The sequence below is a fragment of the Perca flavescens genome, chromosome 7 (genome assembly GCF_004354835.1).
Source record: "Perca flavescens isolate YP-PL-M2 chromosome 7, PFLA_1.0, whole genome shotgun sequence".
NCBI classification, from domain to species: domain Eukaryota; kingdom Metazoa; phylum Chordata; class Actinopteri; order Perciformes; family Percidae; genus Perca; species Perca flavescens.
This window is the reverse complement of record NC_041337.1, coordinates 3,391,411-3,411,154: the sequence shown is the minus strand read 5'-3', so window position 1 is coordinate 3,411,154 and position 19,744 is coordinate 3,391,411. Positions and strand designations below refer to the sequence as shown.

Here is a 19,744-nt window from a genome sequence, read left to right as displayed (position 1 = left end):
CTCAACCTGACTGTTCTGCAGGAAAACTGCTTTTTCGACTGACAAGCCATGTTTTCCTCCTTTTTAGATGTATATATCTACTGAATTGAGTACGCTATCGCAGTCTGTGTTGTAACCATAACGGTTTTCTCCGTAGTAGCTGCAGGCAAGTTATATGGGCTAAAACTAAGAATGATTTTCATTATCAATTAAATCAATCAATTAATGGATTACTCAATTAATCATTTGGTCTAAAAATTGTGAGAACATTTTTTTTTTTTTTAAATGGCCAAGGTGATGTCTTCAGATGGCAAACTTGTTGCAGAATGATTCTCTGTCAATCCACTAACCAATTCATAACTAACTAATTGACTAATGGTGTTCACATACTGAATGTGAACTGGCTTTATCCCATGTGTTGATGGATTTCTTTTGTTTAAGGATCAGTTGATAGAAAGATACAAAAAGTGATGTATTTCTTATTGTGCATGAAAGTTCATTCTTGATGGAAACAGCTGTTTTGCCAAAAATAATCTTTATTCAAAGGTCTGCTTATTTTCTTTTTAAGACGTATCAAACACATCTCAGAACCTTCAGCAATGGATAAAGTTTGCTCAGTACCAAAAGTAGGGCTCTAAGATTTCATCTTCTGTCACAATAAAGGTCATCTCTCAGTCATCACATTCATCTTATCATATCACCCATCCTTAGTTTGGATTAAATATTAAGCATTAAAGCAACATAACATTATCAATACCAAGTTATTGGCAACTACAGTAATAGTAATGTTTCACATTCTTAAAGGGTCATTTCAACCCCCATGCAGCAGTGAGTATGGCAGTAGGAGCATCCTTCAGCCAGAGGACTGTGTACATACGCTGCCCTGCTGAAATACTCTCGTGTAGGGCTGGACGATATGGAGAAAATCAAATATCATGATATTTTTGACCAAATACTTTGATATTGATACCACAACGATGTTGTAGTGTTAACTAATTTTGCTTTCACAAAATGTTTTTACACAATGAGATTTTTGATAAATAATCATCGGTAATGTGGATATAATGACTAAGTGGGTAAAGGCAACTAATAGAACAGTTACAACGGTCTGGTAAGTTCAGGAAATGACATCACTTTACTGTAATGCAGCCTTTTAATCCAGGAAAAGACAACAATTGTGCCATATTACGATATCCAAAATCTAAGACGATATCAAGTTAATATTACCATATTGATATCAATATATTGCCCAGTTCTACTCTCGTGCAACATCCTTTATCTTTGTTCTACTTGACAAAAAAAAGGCCTGGGTGTTTGTTACACAATTTAAGGCCAAATAATGGCCATAATATAGTATTCTAAATGTTGCGGTTCCTACTGTAGCTGTGTTTATTTGCCCTGCTTTTAATTTTGCTGCGTTATCATCCAGTAGTAAAAAAATAGCTTCAAATATGTGCAGGGTACAAATAGATCTTGTGGTCAGTCAACTTTAGCTCTGTATCAGTTTTTCTACATTATTATGAATTACACAGCATTTTGGTGTTCCAATCCTATTGTTAGGATATATATTATGTGGTTAATATATAATATCTGAGGATGGAAGGCTTAATGTGAACTGATAGCATATGATTATTTACATGCAGCATCTGTTTAAACGCACTATTTGCATAGAGAGGGCTGGACTGTGTTTTGTTGCATTCCTGCGGAGGCTTTGACCTTTGACCTGGTTGTTGCATTCCAAAGAGGCTCGTCCTGCAGCAGCACCAATAGCCAGCCCTGCGCTCGCACTGCTTCTGTGCTACAGAGAGACGATGTGTGTTGAGCTAGTTTAGACAAGGCACTGGACCCAGCAGCGAGAACTATCAAAGACCAGCAGACACCATTGCACCATCCCGAGCTTAAAGGAACGTCTTGTTCTGGGTCTACACAGTTAACCTAGAACGTAGTTAGCCATTTTGCTAAGCAGCTAAACCGCCATCGTATTGAGGTTGCTTTGTAGACACACAGCAGGCTAGCCGCAGACACCAGCGCAGAGGAAATGAAGGACAAACAAAAGAGAAAGAAGGAGCGGACCTGGGCTGAGGCAGCTCGCATGGTAAACAGTCTATTTTGAGCTTTTAATTAGCTGCATGTAAAAAAAATTTAACGTTAGGAACTAGCTAGCTAATGTGAAGTGATGGAGCCAGATGTGTTGTTGTGTTCATTCTCCTCACGAACACTGCCTGTACTCTAATGTAATATCAGCTAGGTTAGCTATGAGCAGTGCTAGCCCAGCCAGAAGGCAGGCAATGTTTGTATTAATGTTAAATGTAACTGGGGATACGTTTTACATGTGCTGCATGTCTTTCTGCCTGCTGACATAAAGAGCTACGCAACGCAATATGCTAGCGCTGGCTAGCACGCTAACATCCACCTCTTCTGTTTTGAGCTCTTTGTTTGCTAGGCAGCAAGCTAGCTAGCCCTACGCTAATTAGCACCTGAGCAACCTGAGAAACTCCAGGTTTATGCACTTAACGTCAACAAACTAACTAGTAAAACGCGAACTTTTAAAAGTCAGCACGTTAATGCAACGACGAACTTGGTGTTCTAGTCTCCATTCTGTCATTTTGCTGACCACAATGCACGCTACCGTTAGCAAAGCTAACAGCTAATAGTAACCCCCAGCTAGCTAACTCAGCTGTATTGTGAATACAGATTGACACGGAACGCTGCAGGGAAATAAAATAAGTCGCGTGAACGTAGAGGTAAAATCAATCCGGCTCTGTCGGAAGTTCGACGAGAAGCAATAGAATATTCAGGAAACCGTTGAAAGGCAAACGTTAAACCCTAACGTTAGCAAGCTGGTGGAATTATTTTTTACATCAAGTGAACTTTATGGATGTATTTTGTGTATACTGCAAAAGCACACGGGACAGCTATCGTTAAGCAGTTTGCTAAGTAAATGTCTGATTGTGTAGAATTGTGGTGAGGTGTGATTTTCCCACCATGTTTAGTGTTTATCTTCTGTGTGAGGGCAATGGGTTCATTAGCTGGTTGGGTCTGATTTGCAGTAACGTTAACACTTAGTGCCGAGATTGAAAAGTGGCTGATGGCATGCCACTTGGGTAAAGGACAACGGCATATGCCGATCCCCTGGCGGCTTATGTTGCTCACTACAGCGGCATGTACCAGTGTTGTATTCCGATGAGATCTGTTCCCCTCTACCTAACCCTGAAGGCCAATTCATGGTCCTGCGTTAAAACTATGCCTTAGTGAGCGCCTGGGTAGCTCAGCTGGTGGGGCACGCGCCCATATTATGTAGAGGCTCGGTCCTTGCCACAGAGGTCGCGGCTTCGGTTCTGACCTGTGGCCCTTTGCTGCATGTCATCCTCCTTCTCTCTCTACCCTTTTCAAGTCTAAGCTGTCCAATGAAGGCATATAAATGCCGCAAATGCACCACGCAGTAGCCAGTGGTGTAGTCTACGTGATTCCCACTCAAAAATGTGCAATGATACGCAACATGTTTTTGTGACATAACTTTCACTTCAGATATTTGTATTCCCAAATACAGGGTCGAGTAATGTGACAGCAAACTAAACCAACACTGCAGAACATGCAGAGAGACTCTTCTCATCTTTCATCGACCCTGCTCCTCGCTGTGCATAGTGTGTGCGTAGCGACTGGGCCCAAATGCTCCTCTTACACTAATGCCAGTATCCTCCCTTCACCACACATTTAAGACAAATTTAAGAAGCCTATTTTATTTTGTCCTCATTGCTTTGGGGTCAACTTTTGTGATCTAGGCTTAGGTCCCTGATGTGAAAGCCCCCTTACTGCTTTATATTCCATTATATTTTTGATATATTTTGAATGTCATCTGTGTTTTCCTTCTCATAGGATAAATAAAGGTATTCCCACCATAAATTGGTGCATAAAAGTCTATCAGAATACAGGATATTAGTCTTTGACGCTCAAAATATCCCTGGGGAGGAAGAAGAAAAAAAAAGGCCCATTCTGAGCCAAAAAAATAAATAATTGTGGTACATTATACCCAATACAACACCACTGGCTGTAGCCTGTCATTCACCTCTCAAAAATGTAACTAGGCTCACTGTGTTCGTCGTCCTTGTTTCCTGCTCTTTCGACTCCGACTAACCTCCAGTTTCCAGAGCCAATCATTTGGGAGAAATCAACGTTAGTTTCCAAAGTGCGCCTGTGAGCGTTCATGAAATGGGGAGGGGTTTCGGCAAGGACGACAGGCAGAAGGGAAAGACTTAAGATCGCAAAGTACTGGTTTAAGGCATGATAACCCACCATCAACATGACAAACGTTTGTGGCCGGGTTGGTTCAGTGGGTAGAGCAGGTGCACATATACTGAGAGGTTTATGCCTCGATGAAGAGGTCCAGGGTTTGAATCTGACCTGTGATGATTTCCTGCATGTCTTCTCCCTTTCTCACCTAGCTGTCATATCAATAAAGGTGAAAAAGCCCACAAAATAATCTAAAAAAGAAAGAAGACAAACGTTCCTAAGGTCTCGTAGAATATTTATGAGTTAGTTTTCGCAAATATTCACGATGGTAAGCGACCATCACTCTAGTTTGTGTAGTGTGTCCCGCACCAGATCAACGCGTCAGCCTTTTTTTGGGCCGTCATCGGCCCAAAAAAAATCATCCGATTGGTTGTTCAGGTTGAAAATGAGAGTGATGTAAACAACCAAGAGACTGTGAGTGCGCACACACAAGGCTCCTTTTTACTTTTCTTCTCATATGATTAATCCAATATGTATAAGAGCTGTCAAAAATGACGTTCTAAAAAAACACATTTGTCGTTATGTCCATAATATGGCAAACGTACGAGATATACATAACTACTTTTGTTGGTATATTTATTTCAACAATAACATGTCTTTTAAAAGATTTACATACTACAAAATATACTAACGTTTATAAACTAATATCCTACACAGTGAAATTTAATATAGAGACCGTGATAGACCTCCCGCTCTCTGCACCACTAAACAATTAGCCCCCTAGCAAGCAAGTTAGCATACTGGCCAGCCTCTAAATTAGTGAAATGTAACTTAATGTTACATTCACACGCTTTTGTCGCATCGTAAGAGAGCACATTGCGATCGCCAGATGAGTGACAATTTGGTTTGGCTAATTTTCTGTAACCAGTGTAGGATGAAGGCATGTTTGGTGGGAGAAATTAGCAATCTAACATTAGCTAACTAGCCAGCAGCAGGCCATTCAGGTTTGGTCCCTCCACTCGGCTCCCACTGTAGGGAAAATTCTTTGCCGAGAGAAGGGATGACAGCCCGAGAGGTGGACCGTCTGGTTAGCCCTCTCCCGGTGTCCGCTGTCTTCCTTCGGGTAATTAAGCAGAGGGGACCGCAGGCTCCGTTCGGTTCTGCCACTGCTGATTCAAGCAAAAGCTTTTTGGTGAGGCTATCAGAGCAACATTTGTATCCGGTTTCCCTTTTTTCTTAATGACAAATAGATTACCGCCGCCTGCTGGTATGCAGAGTTATTTTCTTGCACGCATGCGCAGAACGTACGTGGTAGTTGGCTGTCGGCTGTAGTCTCCGTGGTGTTCTATTCAGTTTTAGGATTGTTATTTTATAGTATTATAGAAAAAAAACAAGACCAAGAAATATCTAAGTAGTCTAGGCACCTCTCTCCCAGGAGAGATAACTGATAGACCACATTGATTAAATCTCATAATCTGAAAGTTTGCTACAAAAGTAGGTCCATAACTCGGTACACGTACAGTGGCGTAATATACTTCAGACACACAAAAACACGGAATACAGACTTTATTTAACTAAGAATACACACTGCTAAATAAACCCATGCATAAATGAATGACTGAACTGGACGAAACTAACAGATGATGAATACATTAAGAATAAACGGTACTAAACAAGCCTTTTGGCGAGATAGAATAAAACCAAGGCACAGCAGCTGAGAATGGATGGATGGTGGGAGGCCGCTGTGGTGGTTCTGGAGGCCTAAGAAACTCCCTTTTCCTCAGCTGGCTAGTTCCCTCAGAGCCAACTTGGCCATTTCTGTCGCTCTGCAGCAGCAGGTGAAGGTTCGGGGTCACTGACAGCCGCCACTCTTCAGTCAGAACAACAAAGGCAGGCGGTTTATCCAATCCCCTGTGGGTATTTTTTTTTTTTTTTTTTAACGTGCTGCTGTTTTCCCAACCATTTCCAATGACTGCTTCTCAGGTGGACACACGGACACCAAAACTTACAGGATGAAGCTCTGCATTCACTAAGAATGTTGCACCTTCCCGCTAGTCGAGAAACTTGTCGTGTCGGGGTTTTTGCCGTTTTTTTCTGCGTGGTAAAAACAATGTGGTTTTTTTTCAGGTTTTGGAGAACTTCTCTGATGCACCCATGACTCCCAAACAAATCCTCCATGTTATCCAGACCAAGGGGCTGAAGGAAATGCGGTCAGACACACACACACACACACACACACACACACTTCTCTGTAGCAGTGTCAGCTGCTACTGTTACAATGGTAAATACTGTAATTATACAAGCTGTTGTCTTGAACGGGATTGCAATAACTGATGTTAGTAGTAGTTTTTTTTTTTTTTTTTTAAGTGTAGTGTAACTAAGGGTAAAAACAACAAAGCGCAGTGACACTGTGGACTTCAGTCATCATGCTTTTGTCCCCCATTCAATCCAGAGTGTGTCATAGCATTGAATATGGCTTTATCTTTATATCATCTTTCATATTTGTCTAGTATTTTACCAGTCAGTGAACTAATCGCACAACGCACACATAACCTGAACATGTCAATTTAATGTGGTTATAACAATGTTTTTTTATTTTTTTTATTTCCTTCCACATGGACCACTTTTCCTGCTGCTGGCCTAAACAGGAGGTAGGTTGGAGGACCGAGACCTTTATTGCATCCACTTCTGATTTTTCTTCTGTATCCAAACACTTACTCTAAGGCCTATGCTTGCTTATGGTGCATTGTGTTTTCATGAAAAAGGCAAACACAGTGTGCCCAATACTGTAACTATGGAAAACATCAGTCACCATTTCACCTTAAGCATACACTCAATTATTTTGTGAATGTGCTCATTTGCACCTTGTTGAAAAGTGAGGTAAAAAGTGTCTCACAACATCAGTACACAAGTGCAGAGTAGCCGCTTCGAAATAAGCATAGAAGATCTCCCTGCCCGTCCTCAAAGCTGACTCTGAGTTTACTTTTGCAGAGCGATGGCGGAAGAAAAAAAAGCTGCATGTAAAACCCAGCGTTAGAACGTTAGAGTACCCCCCCTTTCTTGGCCGAGACACGTGTCCGCAGCGTGCAGTTCACTGTGGTGCTGTCTCGCAGACCACTCTCTTTCTCTGTGTTAAAATGAGTCGGGAAGCGGACAGCAAAACTCTACTTTTAATAATAAACGAAGCGAAATGTTCACCCTTTGTCCTATAATGGTCATAAATCGATACTAGAGTAGCTTACTTCCCTTGTTTACTGGTGCAATTAATAAAATGCAGAGGAGGAGAAAAGAGTGTCTGTCTTCACAAAAATCATCTGAGTGTTTGATGGTGCTTTATTTGTGCTTGAGAACGTAATCACTGTGAAACAGTAGTATAAAATAAGCTTTATTTCTCTGTCTACTGTACAATGACAAAAAACATTTGGTCTCAACTACTGCCAGAAAACGCTTAGTTATGTTGTAACCTTGGTTCTCTGAGTGAAGAGACTCTCCACCGTACATATGGAATAACAGTGTAACCGTTAGTTATACAGGAGAGAAGCCAGTCATTTGAGTTTCAGTGCTCGTTTTTCATTGTGACTATTACTATGAAGTTTTCTGTAAAATATCAATCTCATGAACCCAATCTCGTGTCTCGTCCCACCCCTAGTATAACTATAATCAAATCAATACGTTTTAGGTAAACATGTAGAGTAAAAAATTTAAATATCAGTTCTTGCGCTCGTGGAATATGAAAACATTATGTGGACTGTAGTACCTGCGGAAAACCAGCAGTCTGACTGGTTAGAGTATCAAATGGGAGTATTATATGGAACTGGAACGTCACAATAATTGTTTAGTTCCATCTATTTGATGACCTGTCTCTTGCTGATAATACAGGTAGTCAATATAGCTGTGGGCATTGCAATGGCTCCCCATGGATCAGGGCAAAGATTAGAGAACCAAAGAAAATCCACTCCGAATAAAAGAGCCGAAAGGGTCTGTCACATTTTGGTAGGTTTTATAAGAGCAAAGCTGGCCGCATTAGAAATACTCCATACACTTAATGTGAATTAACCAGTCCCACAGCTATTTGTAAACAAAGGTTATGCATGGTCAAGGATCACACATAAGCATGAATCTCAAAGTGAAGAACTGCCAGACTTGTTTTGCAAAGTGAGTGGACATTCAACAGGGGCTGCTGCCCCTGAACAAGGGTTCCAACGTGATTCCTAGAAATAGCGGTCACTTTTTCAGAAGCAACAACAAATTCTTCATTCATTCATTCCTCCCTTCCTTCCTTCCTTCCTATAGGGCTATGATAAAACCTTAAGAGAATATTTGATAAATATAAACAATACAAACTGTTGGCTAAATTTTGTGGCCGTTTTTCTCATGCGGGGATGCAACGTTATAGCAAGCTCTACGACCAATAGGTGTAAGCAACCACTAATGCTAACACCTCTTTAGATCTGAATTTGGCTTCATGTCTTGTGCCCAATATGTCCCGTCCCGTGAGTTGTAACTGAGTGTACCTGTGTGCGCAGTGGTACAGCCCCATTGGCCTGCCTGGTCACCATGCTGCACTCCCAGGTGAGGGGAGACCGAGTCAAGAACAGCATCTTCTTCAAGCTGCCTGGACGGATGAGCCTGTTCACTCTCAAGGTACACAAACCCCCATCCTCTTAAACTCTCAACGCTCTGCCGCTAAAAGTCACTTATGGGAGTTGACGATACCGCCATAATTGTGGTCAGTAGAAAATCGCTCCGAAAAAGATTCTTACAGTTACTCAAGATAATCCACAGGTTGCCGAGTGAATCTCTTTGTTGGTACGCTCTTTCTACTGAAGTCCACCTGCTGACAGACCCATTGATACGATGTTCTAGTTCATGATACTACTGAAGAGGATGTAGACATCTTTTTTTGTAATGCTAGTAAGGTCATCTATTGGTACCAGAGTTTGCTCACAGTGGCATATCCAGTGACAGTATGGACACCAATGGTAGTCTGTGTGATGGGTGGCTGTAATTGCTTATAGGGAAATACACCAGAGGGTAAAGCTAACCTGTTCAATCTAGGGCTGGGCGATATAGCTGAAAACTGTATCGCGATATAAGTGTTTCATATCGGTCGATATCGATAATTATTGATATTTTTTATGACCTATTTAAAATAAGGACCAGGAGAAAAATATATTAAATTTAAACATGTTTATTTTAAACTTAACCTTCCTCTGATTATAATCCCCTCAGTTATAAAGCAGGAATGTCAACACAACCATGGAAAACACTCAAATAATTAAAATGTAAACATAGGTCTAAAATCACAATGAACACTTAACAATTATCTCTTAACATTAAGGTGCAAAATTAAAGAATAAGTAAGAAATGCTTCATAAAGTGTAATAAAATAGTGCAAAATGTTAAATATAAGAAACCTGAGAAACTATTTTCTGCAGGTTTAGTGCTAGGTTGGTAACCTGGCTTCTGGACAGTGCTCAGCATGTCTGCCTCCGTTATTTCTTTGTAGTGTTTAGTAAGGCGCTGATGCAGAGTACCTCTCCATGGTGGTCTGCTGCTTGTGCCGTGTTGCGGCTGCAGATGTTGTTGGACGTTGCTGGCGAATACGGCTGTGCTTCAAAGTGTGAGCGCGGCTAAGGTGGTAAAACAAGTTTGTGGTAGTACCAGTGTTGGTGGGGACGACGGTCTGACGACATTGGTCTGTCTACGGTCAGACTTATAAAATCCCCAAAAACTGCCATACTGACTTTTGTTTTATCAACAATTTCCTCGCTCGCTGCGGCACTCACTTTCCACTTATCACTCCACGCCGCCGGTTCTGTTATTGAAGAACACGAGACAGCGATGTGGCGCAACCAAACTTGATACTGTTACATGATTGGCTGTTAGAGTGTCACTCCCTACGTTGCTAGGTTACCAGAGAGCGAGTGCCTTTGTTCATGCAACCAAACTTGCTTCACAATCTCTGGTTTCTTCTGATGAAGAAAAACAAGTTATCGAACATTTTATCGGCCGCATTTTCTATTGATATTGATTACGTGTCTATCGCGATACATATCGTTATCGTTTTATCGCCCAGCCCTAGTTCAATCACATTATTTTGAATACTTCAATGTAGCGGCGAATTCAACGCATGGCCACCAAATCATTTGATGCGGGGGGACCTTTTGATGTGCATTGCTCATGCAGAGAACACTTGTTTTTCCTTCACACTGTGTAGAAGAACGCCCTCCAGTGGACAAAGGCAACATCAGAGTCTGAGACCTCAACAGAGCTGGCCAGCAGCACGGCCCCCCCAGCGTCCAGCAGCAGCACCCCTGCAGCAGGCACGGCTGTGGCCCCAGTCGGCCCCTCTGAGGCCACGGAGCAGGAAAGCTGTGACTCAACTGAAACCACCGCCGCTGCCAGCGGAGACAATGATGGTAACGCTACACCAGGAAACAAGCCGCGCCCTCAAAACACTCACCTGGTTGTTCCATTACAAAGTGGACCTTGATCACATTTTGGGGGTTTCTGGCCACTGACTGTGTGTTGCTGCCATAAGCTGTGTCGCAAATGCACTTCTGCACCTCCACTTGCTATCTTGAGTACTATGGCTGTGCATCGCTTCCTTTTTATAAGAACATCCGTTACGTATCTAGATACATGGGCTTCTCTACGGTTCAGGAATGATACATTTTTATCGTGAAACGATTCAGTGTGATTCGATGACGACAATTCGGTCTGATACAGTTAATATTCGGTTCATGTAAACACATAATTCTATAAAAGAAGCATCGCCTACCTTAAAATAAATATATATTTTGCGAAAGAGACCAGGTAATGGTAAAGCTAGGACATGCTAATAGTAGAAGTTAATCAGATGGCCACTTACAACCAGATCACAGCCACATCAGCTCCATGTTAAATCAAACGGCCTCCTTGCCGCTGTAATCTGAGAGACAGTTACTCAAAAGCTGTCGGTCATAAGCTCGCTTCTTTAACCATTAGGCCAGTTACACACTGGATGCGTTGCACGAGCGTGTGGGCTGCGTGGCGTGTCGGTTTTATATTTCAGCTCCCATGTTAACAGGTTAGAGCTTACACACTGCCTGCGTGACACGCACGTCTCAGGCGCGAGTCGTGCCTGCTAGAAATAGAACCGACGCCTATTTTTCACGTGACACGCAAGCGTGTTGGAAGCGTTTCCTGGCAAAACAGAATTGGAAAAGCTGTTTATGTCGTTTAGACACAAATACATATTAATAAATGACATGTTGATGTTTGAAAGTCTCTAGGTTTTGATATAAATGCAGATCTTTTCTGTAATCAAATCCGTATATATTTATGTTTAACATGGTATTTCATTTTATCAATGGGAAACCTAGATGTGTCCAGACAAGGCTATCAGCAGCAGCGCTGAGTCAGACACCTTTCTGGTGTGTAAAGACACGCTCACGCCATGCAGTAGGGTGTAACTGGCCTTAGGCCACCACTGCCCTACGTACGAGCTTCTTCTCATTTGTGCATACAAGTAGCCTAAATGAATGGACACATTTCCTTAAGCACCTGCATCATTTTGTATACGCACAAACATGGTAAACAGTCGTACTCAAAATAGCCTTTCATGAACTCTTCTAGAAATATTGATTAGGTTTTAGGGATTTTCCAGTATTTGGATCAGAGGCTCTCTGTACCGTTGTTCCTTCCACAGTTGGCGTGTAACACAGAGTTTGGCCGAAGGCATGGTGCCACAATGGGGCCTTTCATACAAATTCAGCCACCAACTGTGTATGCTGCCCTATGTTAATATAAACCAAAACACAAGGAAAGCAGCTTTAGCTCTGATAGAAGCTGCTGTTTTAGGAACTCTGCTAAGATAAAGAAGATAAGAATATATGAGATACTTGTCACTGCAGTGTTTGTCAGAGTCAGAGTTGGGATATAAAAGGGAGTTAATTATAGGACATTTGGCACCGGAATAAGACTAATTAAATAAAAATTCAGACACTGAAAGTTGACTAAAATGTAATGACATTTCATTGATTAAAACTTGTCTGAGCACTGCTTCAGCATGAGGTGTGTCGACTACTGCTCGCCCATCTTGTCAATGTTAACAGCGGTGTGAATGTATTTTTTTCTCTCTCTCTCTGAAGCATCGGTGGATGAGAGCTCGTCCAGTGCCTCGTGCTCCACAGAAGTGCCGGCCCCCAGCAGCCAGCCCCAGACCCGCCTCAGCAGGGCCGCGGGACAACAAGGACGCATAGACGCACAGCAGAGCCAACATGCGCCACACGCCCAGACCAGACTGAGCCGCTCCAGACAGGTCAGCCCCATGCTCCGTGGTTGAGAGTACGCACGGATTGGTTTTACAGTTTGAAGTGAATAGTGTCACTCCTAATAAGTTTTAAGACCTTCGCCATGTCTCCTTGTCGTGCCATGTGTTTGAACGTGATCTGTAGAGGGACAGGAAAAAAGTGCTGCTTAACCTACTGACTGTAGAACTGTCTACCTGTCCGTCCCACTGTTTGTGTTGCTACAGTCAGGGAGGCAGAGAAAGAAAGCAGTCATGATGCCTCGTGTTGTCCTCACCCCTCTTAAAGTGAATGGAGAGCACGTCCCCCAAGGTAAGAGGCACTCTTTTGTACACTAATGAAAGCAAGAATTCAGAATGCTGATAATCCTAATTAATATACACTGGCAGTATTAATACAGAGGTAATGAGAAGCATCGTTTTAAAACCTATAAAAGGGGTTTTATTCAATACAATACAACTATCTGAAGGCAAGTTATCCTGTAAGAATGCCCCCCAAGCCTGTCTAAGACAGATGCCTGAGGCCACTGTGGGATTTAGTGTGGTCTTTGTGCTGCAGATAGCTTTAGCATCAGGCTGAGCTAAACGTGTGCTTATTGCCTTGGCAGGGCCCATAAGGAGGAGTCGGGGAGGGGTGGATGTGGACTTTGAAACCCCAGGCTCCATCCTGGTCAACACGAACATCCGAGCCCTCATCAATGTGCGGACCTTCGCAGCCTTCCCCACACACTCGCAGCAGCAGCTGCTGCAGCTGCTGCCAGAGGTGGACCGACAGGTACGTTGGGTTTCAGCCATAGCTACATTGTTAGCTTGTAGCAAAAAGTCAGGCACTGCTAGGCATTGTAAGGCAAGGATACTAGTGGTGCGTCTCAGCATAGCCATCTAGCAGTAGGGGGTTTAAACACAACATAAACGTGAACCATTGTCTTACATGAATATTTTTGAACAAGGTGAGGCATTGGCCACGATTCCTCAGGTGTATTCAGTGTTTCCTTTAGAATTTTTTTTTTTTAGCAGTGGGGGCAGGTCTTTCCAAAAAGCACACACACATTTTATTACCCTATTCAATATTGTTGTATAGAATTGTGATAAAACAATACTATTTCTCCTCCTATTTTATGGTACAACTCGTATTCTTATCAAATTGGGCCTAGGCGTCAGGCATCGCTGTTCAGAATCCCGTCTATCTTCCAAAATGTAATGCTTGTATCCAAACGAATTGTGCTTGAAGCTGCAGTCCATCCAATTATAACGACCTCATCCCCATTGTCGAAATCAATGAGATATTGAGCCATTACATTGAAAATCTTTTAGATAACAGGAGCCTATGATTTACTGTAGCTATCCTAACCACACACTACCTGAACGCCTTTTTCTAGTCTCCCGTTTCACTCTCCACAACGCTGTCTTCGGGCACAAAATCACGTTGTGAGACACAAACAATAGCTAGCCTGTTTATGTTGCTTGGAATGTTAGCCATAGTTATTTATTTCTTCCCTTGATTTTGGTGTCTGCGTTTCTAAACCATCTCCCGCGGTGACGCTTTTGGTAGAGCTGGTTGTTTAATAGTCGACTCGGAAGAAAGCGAACGTTTTGACAATAAACTACATCAACACGACAGTATGTGGAGTTAAACTGGATGGGCCCAATAACCTCTGAATAGCTCTACTTGTTGTTGGTCCATTATTTTGGCAGGATCATTTAAAAGGCAACCATTACTATTGTGCGTCTGCCCTATTTCTGATAGCGTGGCGGAAGAAATGTTGCCACCGTAAAATCAACCTAGAGGAAACCCTGTGTATTATTGTTTTACTGCAACTTGTGCATTATGTCCTCTGTCTTCAAGATCGGACCAGATGGTATGGCCAGACTGAGTAGCTCTGCTCTCAACAATGAGTTCTTCACCCATGCCTCCCAGAGCTGGAAAGAGAGGCTGGCGGAGGGTAAGTGACTGGTCAATCATGGACAAGCTGCCACATTTTACGGAGACGTCAGCCAGGCTTAAATATTCACGTGAGATGAGACTGGGGGGAAGGAGCGTGTGATAGCCGAAACAAAAAGTAACCATAAGGTTGGTATGTAGAAGGTGAAGAAATCCTAAATACCAGCAGAAAAATTCATGTCAAAAGGCAGCAATGTGCTCCAGCATTCTATACGTGGTGTGAATTAAAAGGAAACCATGCCGTTTTATAAATACACAATAAAAACACTTCTACATAATCTTGGTGAATCAGTCCTTTCAAGGACCTGATTTAGGGAACGTCTTGTGGTCATTCTGATGGTAGCACTATCCTGGAACATTACCGACACCAGCTGTTTATTTTGACAAGTGAAGGGGCAGCTAAGTCAGGTTTATACTGAAATTCCACTGGTTATATGCTTCAAAAAGTTCAGCTGTGGAGCTACTCTTTTTAATACCTTTTTATGTGTGTTTGGCACATTTAGGTGAGTTCACCCACGAGATGCAGGTGCGTTTCCGGCAGGAAATGGAGAAAGAGAAGAAGGTTGAGGCGTGGAAGGAAAAGTTTTTTGAAGAATACCATGGGCAAAAGTAAGAGCCAACCCATTTCATCTGAGTCTGAATTCACTGTTCACAACAACAGCCCCATTTGTTTTCTGTCATATTTGGGGTGGTTCCTTTTTAAAGTTAGTATATTGTTAACATTTATTAGCTGACCGAACATTTTGACAGCAAGTATCAAGGTATTATTTAGAAAAGCTGGATGTAGATATCTATTTTTGACAGCATGTATCAAGCCATTTCTTTCCACTTCCTTGGCTGTCATCCATGCAATTTAGACAACTCGAGCATGGCCTACATCAGTCAAGGCTGCTGTGATACGCCAACCAATGTCAGGGTTTCCACAATGTGCTAAAACGTAGTTTGTGTACCCTTTTTTTTTTTTTTTTTTTTTAGGTCTGGCCTGACACAAGAGGAGTCCCTAAAGCTTACCATGTCTGAAGCCAGTGAAGTTGCAGCCAGTGTGCTTGACAGTGATGTGGCCGTGGTGGCAACTGGTGCCCCCAAGAGACGCAGTGTTGGCCGGCGGAGGAGAGACGGCAGGATGAGGAGACGCACGAGGGCTGACCTGCGTAGGAGGGCCCGCCGGACCCTCTGCAAGGCCACTCCTCCAGCCTTGCAGCCTGCCGAAGCAGCTGAGGCAAGAGCTGCACTGGACATCCCAGCAGTTTCTGTTGGCTCTCCCATGTCTGACACCGCGGTCGTTCAAGATGAGGTGGTGCTGCAGTCTGAGTGTGGCGTGGAGCTCCCAGCTGAGAGTGCCGGCGTAGAGCCAAAGCCCTCTCCCACTCCAGAGCCAGTCACATTGCCAGCCTCCACTCCCACTCCCACACCTACGCCCACTCCCACTCCTACGCCCACTCCCACTCCCAGTCCCAGTCCGAGCCCAGCCTCCACCAGCGCTAACGAAGAGACTGAAGCTGCGGCCCGCCTGCTCCCAGAGGAGGCTGCACCTGTACTGGCTTCCACCTCCTCGCCTTCCTCTTCCTCCTCCTCCTCTTCTTCTTCCTCTGGCTCCTCACCTGTCTCCTCACCCTCCTCACCTTCTGATAGGCAAGGAGCGTTTGCCGCGGGCCTGGACTCTTCTTCGTCCTCCTCCGCGTCCTCCAGTGCCGCAGTCGCTGCCGATCCCTTGGATGACACCGCGTCGGTGGTCACCTCCATCACAGGGGGTACTGCCACCAGCAGCCGTGAGAGTAGCCCCTCAGCCAGCCCCACCACCACCCCCGTATCCAGTGCTCAGCCCAAGGAGCAGAAGAGAAGGCCCGATGAGACTCAGGCCTTCTCCAGTTTCCCCGAAAAGCGGCCGCGGCTTGACGACCGTCAGTCCTTTCGTACCACAATTGACAGTGTCCGTTCGGAGAAGCCGCAGCCGACAACCGAGGAGCCCAAGGTGCCGCCTATCAGGGTAAGACTTTGTGCACACAAATAATTTTCCTTTGCCTAACCCTCATCCTTGTTTAGCGATGAGCTAAGTTGTCTATGAGTTGTTGTGCGGGTGAAGTTTGACTCCTGTCCTTGTGTCTCTGTCCCAGATTCAACTGTCCAGAATCAAACCCCCCTGGGTCAAAGGCCACCCCACCTACCAGATCTGCCCCCGCATCGTGCCCCCCGGCGAGGGCTCGCGGCGGTCGGGGACGGGGGGGGCGCGCACCCTGGCGGACATCAAAGCCCGTGCCCAGCAAGCCCGGGCCCAACGCGAGGCCGCTGCTGCTGTTGCAGCCACTGGCGAGGGGGCAGGGCCGGACGGGGTCAGGCTGCGGCCTGCTGCTGGGCTACCGGATAGCAGCAATGGACGACGAGCGCGAGAGCACCCAGGACCCATCGAGCCCGGAGGAGGAGGAGGAGGAGGAGGAAGAAGGAGAGGTGGAGGGATGGAGGAGCAGGGAGCGTCTTCAGGCACTAATTCGTCTGGAACACAATTACAGCTTCTCAATGTAGAACCCACGCCCCAACCATCTCCGTCTCTGTCCACCACCTCAACCTCCATGTCCTTTGAACCCCCACAGACCCCAAGCCCTCCTCGAGAAGAGGCAGCCGGGGAGCCAGACGCTGAAGAGGAAGTAGAAGCAACATCAACAAGCGTCCAGAGCTCCTCGAATGGGCTCACAGACAGGGCAGCACACTCGCCCTCTCCAAAGCCTGAGGTGCCCGAGTCTGCTGCTGACCCCGCAGAGATGGCTGACCAGGTTTGTGAAAAGCCCTCACTAGCCCCAACCTCCATCCCAGATTCGGTTCCAAGGTTCGGGGCTCAGGGTGTGGATGTTATTCAGACGCTGGCCAGCTCCTGTCAGCCCAAAGAGCAGGTACAAGTGAAGGAGGCTGGACTAGGTGGTGTAATCCAGCATGGCTCCCACCATGTGGAACCCCATGAGGTCTTATCTGTGTCAGCAGCAGAGAGACAGAAATCCTCTCTCCAACAGGTGGACTCCTCTGGTGAAGAGAAAGATGACGAGGCTGGGACACACAGCGACTCCACGGAAACGGCTTCAGACTGTGAGAATGACATCCAGGAGGATGAGCAGCAGCAGCAGCCTGACCACGACTGGTGTCCCCAACTGAGCATCCAGAGACACGGCCAGCTGGTCATCTGCAGCCCCCCAGTTCAGAACCAGCAGCCAGTCATCCAGGCCCACGTGTCCAGCCGCCAGGGCCACACTGTCATTCAGCCTTGCTTCCCCAACGGCATGCTCCACCCTCAGCACCACCAGGACAGCAAGCCTCTCCCCATAGCCCATCCACAGGGGCTCAGGGACACCAATGTGGTGGTCAAAGTGGAGCCTGGGGATGACTGTAGAGTCTCCAGACAGAGCTCTCCTGAAGAAGAGTCTTGTGGAGGTTTAAAGCCCTCTGTCACTCCCCCCACTGCTGCAGCTGCCTCCAAGAGACTGGCCAGCTCGGCCAGACCAGTGTCCAGTGTGGAGGCCAACAACCCTTTGGTCACTCAGCTACTGCAGGGCAGCCTGCCCCTGGAGAAAGTTCTACCCCCCCACTCTGCCAACAGGCTGGAGATCAGCCGATTGCCAGGACCCCACCCCAGACCACCAGTGGCAAGGACCTCAGGGCCTCGCACCAGGCCTGACGCCTCCGCCCAGTCTCCCAGCCCAGAACTGATCCACAACAAGTCTCCAACAGGTTGCCCGGTCTCATGTTTGATGGAGGCTCCAGCTGCATCGCAGTATCAGTGTCAGCAGGCTCCCGGGGCTGTCCCGGTCATCACTTCTCTTCCGCCCTCCTCATCCTCCTCCAGAAGTAAGTCAGACCTTAGCCCCCAGACCACTGGGGAGTGTGCAGTTCCAAAAGACTCTCATGGTCCTCAGCCCTCGCAGGGGGTCACTCCAGACAGGCCCCAGCCAGCCCATCGGACCATGCTTAATGGTCCCTCTCCTCCCCACGCAGACCCCTGTCCCACAGAGGCCGTGCCTGCGAGTAAGATCAACTGGCGGCCCCCACAGCCTCAGCTCCCCCCCTCTCACCAACTGCAGCTGTCGCCTGCACCCACTGTAAAGAATGAAGCAGGCGTGCGGGCCCCTTGCCAAGCTCTTGCCAAATCATCCCCCATTAAACCCATGAGCGTTACCAAAAAGGAGCCTGGGAGCTGTGTGGACGGCTACCTGAGCGGAGGGGCCATGGAGGGACTCCTCAACATGGAGATGACTTTTGCCAGGATGGCAAAGAAGGAGCACAGCAAAGCTAGCTACTCGGCTGGCTCTCCCTCCCCCTCGGCCTCGGCCCTTCCCTTCCAGCTGTACGGGAAGCTCCCCAAGCACGGCTCTGTCGGGGGGGTGAGCTACACCGCCAACGTGTCGGTGTTGGACAACGGCAGTTTCTCCCGGAGCATGGCGGACAGTGTGCTCCAGCTGCGCCCCCGCCTGGCCTCCAGCCAGACCACGCTCAGCATCCAGGCCTTTACTGACAGTACGGCCGACGAGGTGGCGCTCAAGTGCTCGTGCCGCCTCAAAGCCATGATCATGTGCCAAGGCTGCGGTGCCTTCTGCCATGACGATTGCATTGGGCCCTCCAAACTGTGTGTGTCCTGTCTGGTGGTCAGATAGTATGTTCATCTGTGTACAGTGTCAGCAGCAGGACTGGGAGGGGGGGGCTCCACAGAGCACACAGGAGGAGCCCGGCGGGCAAGATTTGCCTTGTATAATATAATCAGTCTGTATTTTTGTTGTTGCAGGTTTTCAGATTTTTTTTTTTTTAGCTGTACTTATATATTATTATTATTATTATTGTTGTTGTTGTTATTGTTATTATTATTAATATTATGTGAATTTGGGGCATGGTTAATTGTAAATTGTGCCTTTTTTTTGGTTTTCTTTCCTCAAAAACATTTACCTCATCTTATCTTGCTCCACCTGTCATCATCATGTGGTGGCCATCATTGTTTTAGTCCCTTGTTTCCTCGGCGAACAAGGACCTATTGTTGTCTCTTTGCGCAAAGAAGTATTTTTTTAACCATTAAAATGATTCAATGACATTGTTTCACCGTTTGTGGTTACCTGAAACTCCTGTCTGTTTAAGTACAATGAGCAAATAAAGTGATGATGAACGGCGACAGGGTCTTTGAAGCCTTTGATGAACAGAAAAATGGATCACCACCTCCAGCATCACCGACCCACACAGGCCTTTATGTATGAAGATTCCTGTGAAAGCCCACTATGACGAGGATCAGACGTGGTGGTCCGTACCATGTAAACCACAGACTGTATGTAAAG

The 19,744-nt window shown here is 45.6% G+C and overlaps 1 protein-coding gene across 1 annotated transcript; it reads left to right on the top strand.

The window, feature by feature from the left end:
• The first annotated feature begins 1,673 nt into the window (after positions 1-1,673).
• asxl1 (ASXL transcriptional regulator 1) lies at positions 1,674-19,506 on the top strand. The gene is made up of 11 exons (XM_028583367.1): positions 1,674-2,074; positions 6,337-6,420; positions 8,734-8,853; positions 10,430-10,631; positions 12,345-12,514; positions 12,731-12,815; positions 13,111-13,277; positions 14,349-14,445; positions 14,948-15,053; positions 15,420-16,431; positions 16,559-19,506. Exons 1-11 carry the CDS (start codon positions 2,018-2,020, stop codon positions 19,076-19,078), a joined length of 4,620 nt encoding a protein of 1,539 aa, XP_028439168.1. The 5' UTR covers positions 1,674-2,017; the 3' UTR covers positions 19,079-19,506.
• The last annotated feature ends 238 nt before the right edge of the window (positions 19,507-19,744 follow it).

Bases quoted from the DNA above. Each gene is read 5' to 3' on its own strand.
- asxl1 (XM_028583367.1), top strand. From the start codon at position 2,018: ATGAAGGACAAACAAAAGAGAAAGAAGGAGCGGACCTGGGCTGAGGCA. The intron at 2,075-6,336 runs GTAAACAGTCTA...GTTTTTTTTCAG, and splicing joins GGGCTGAGGCAGCTCGCATG to GTTTTGGAGAACTTCTCTGA. The intron at 13,278-14,348 runs GTACGTTGGGTT...TCTGTCTTCAAG, and splicing joins TGCCAGAGGTGGACCGACAG to ATCGGACCAGATGGTATGGC.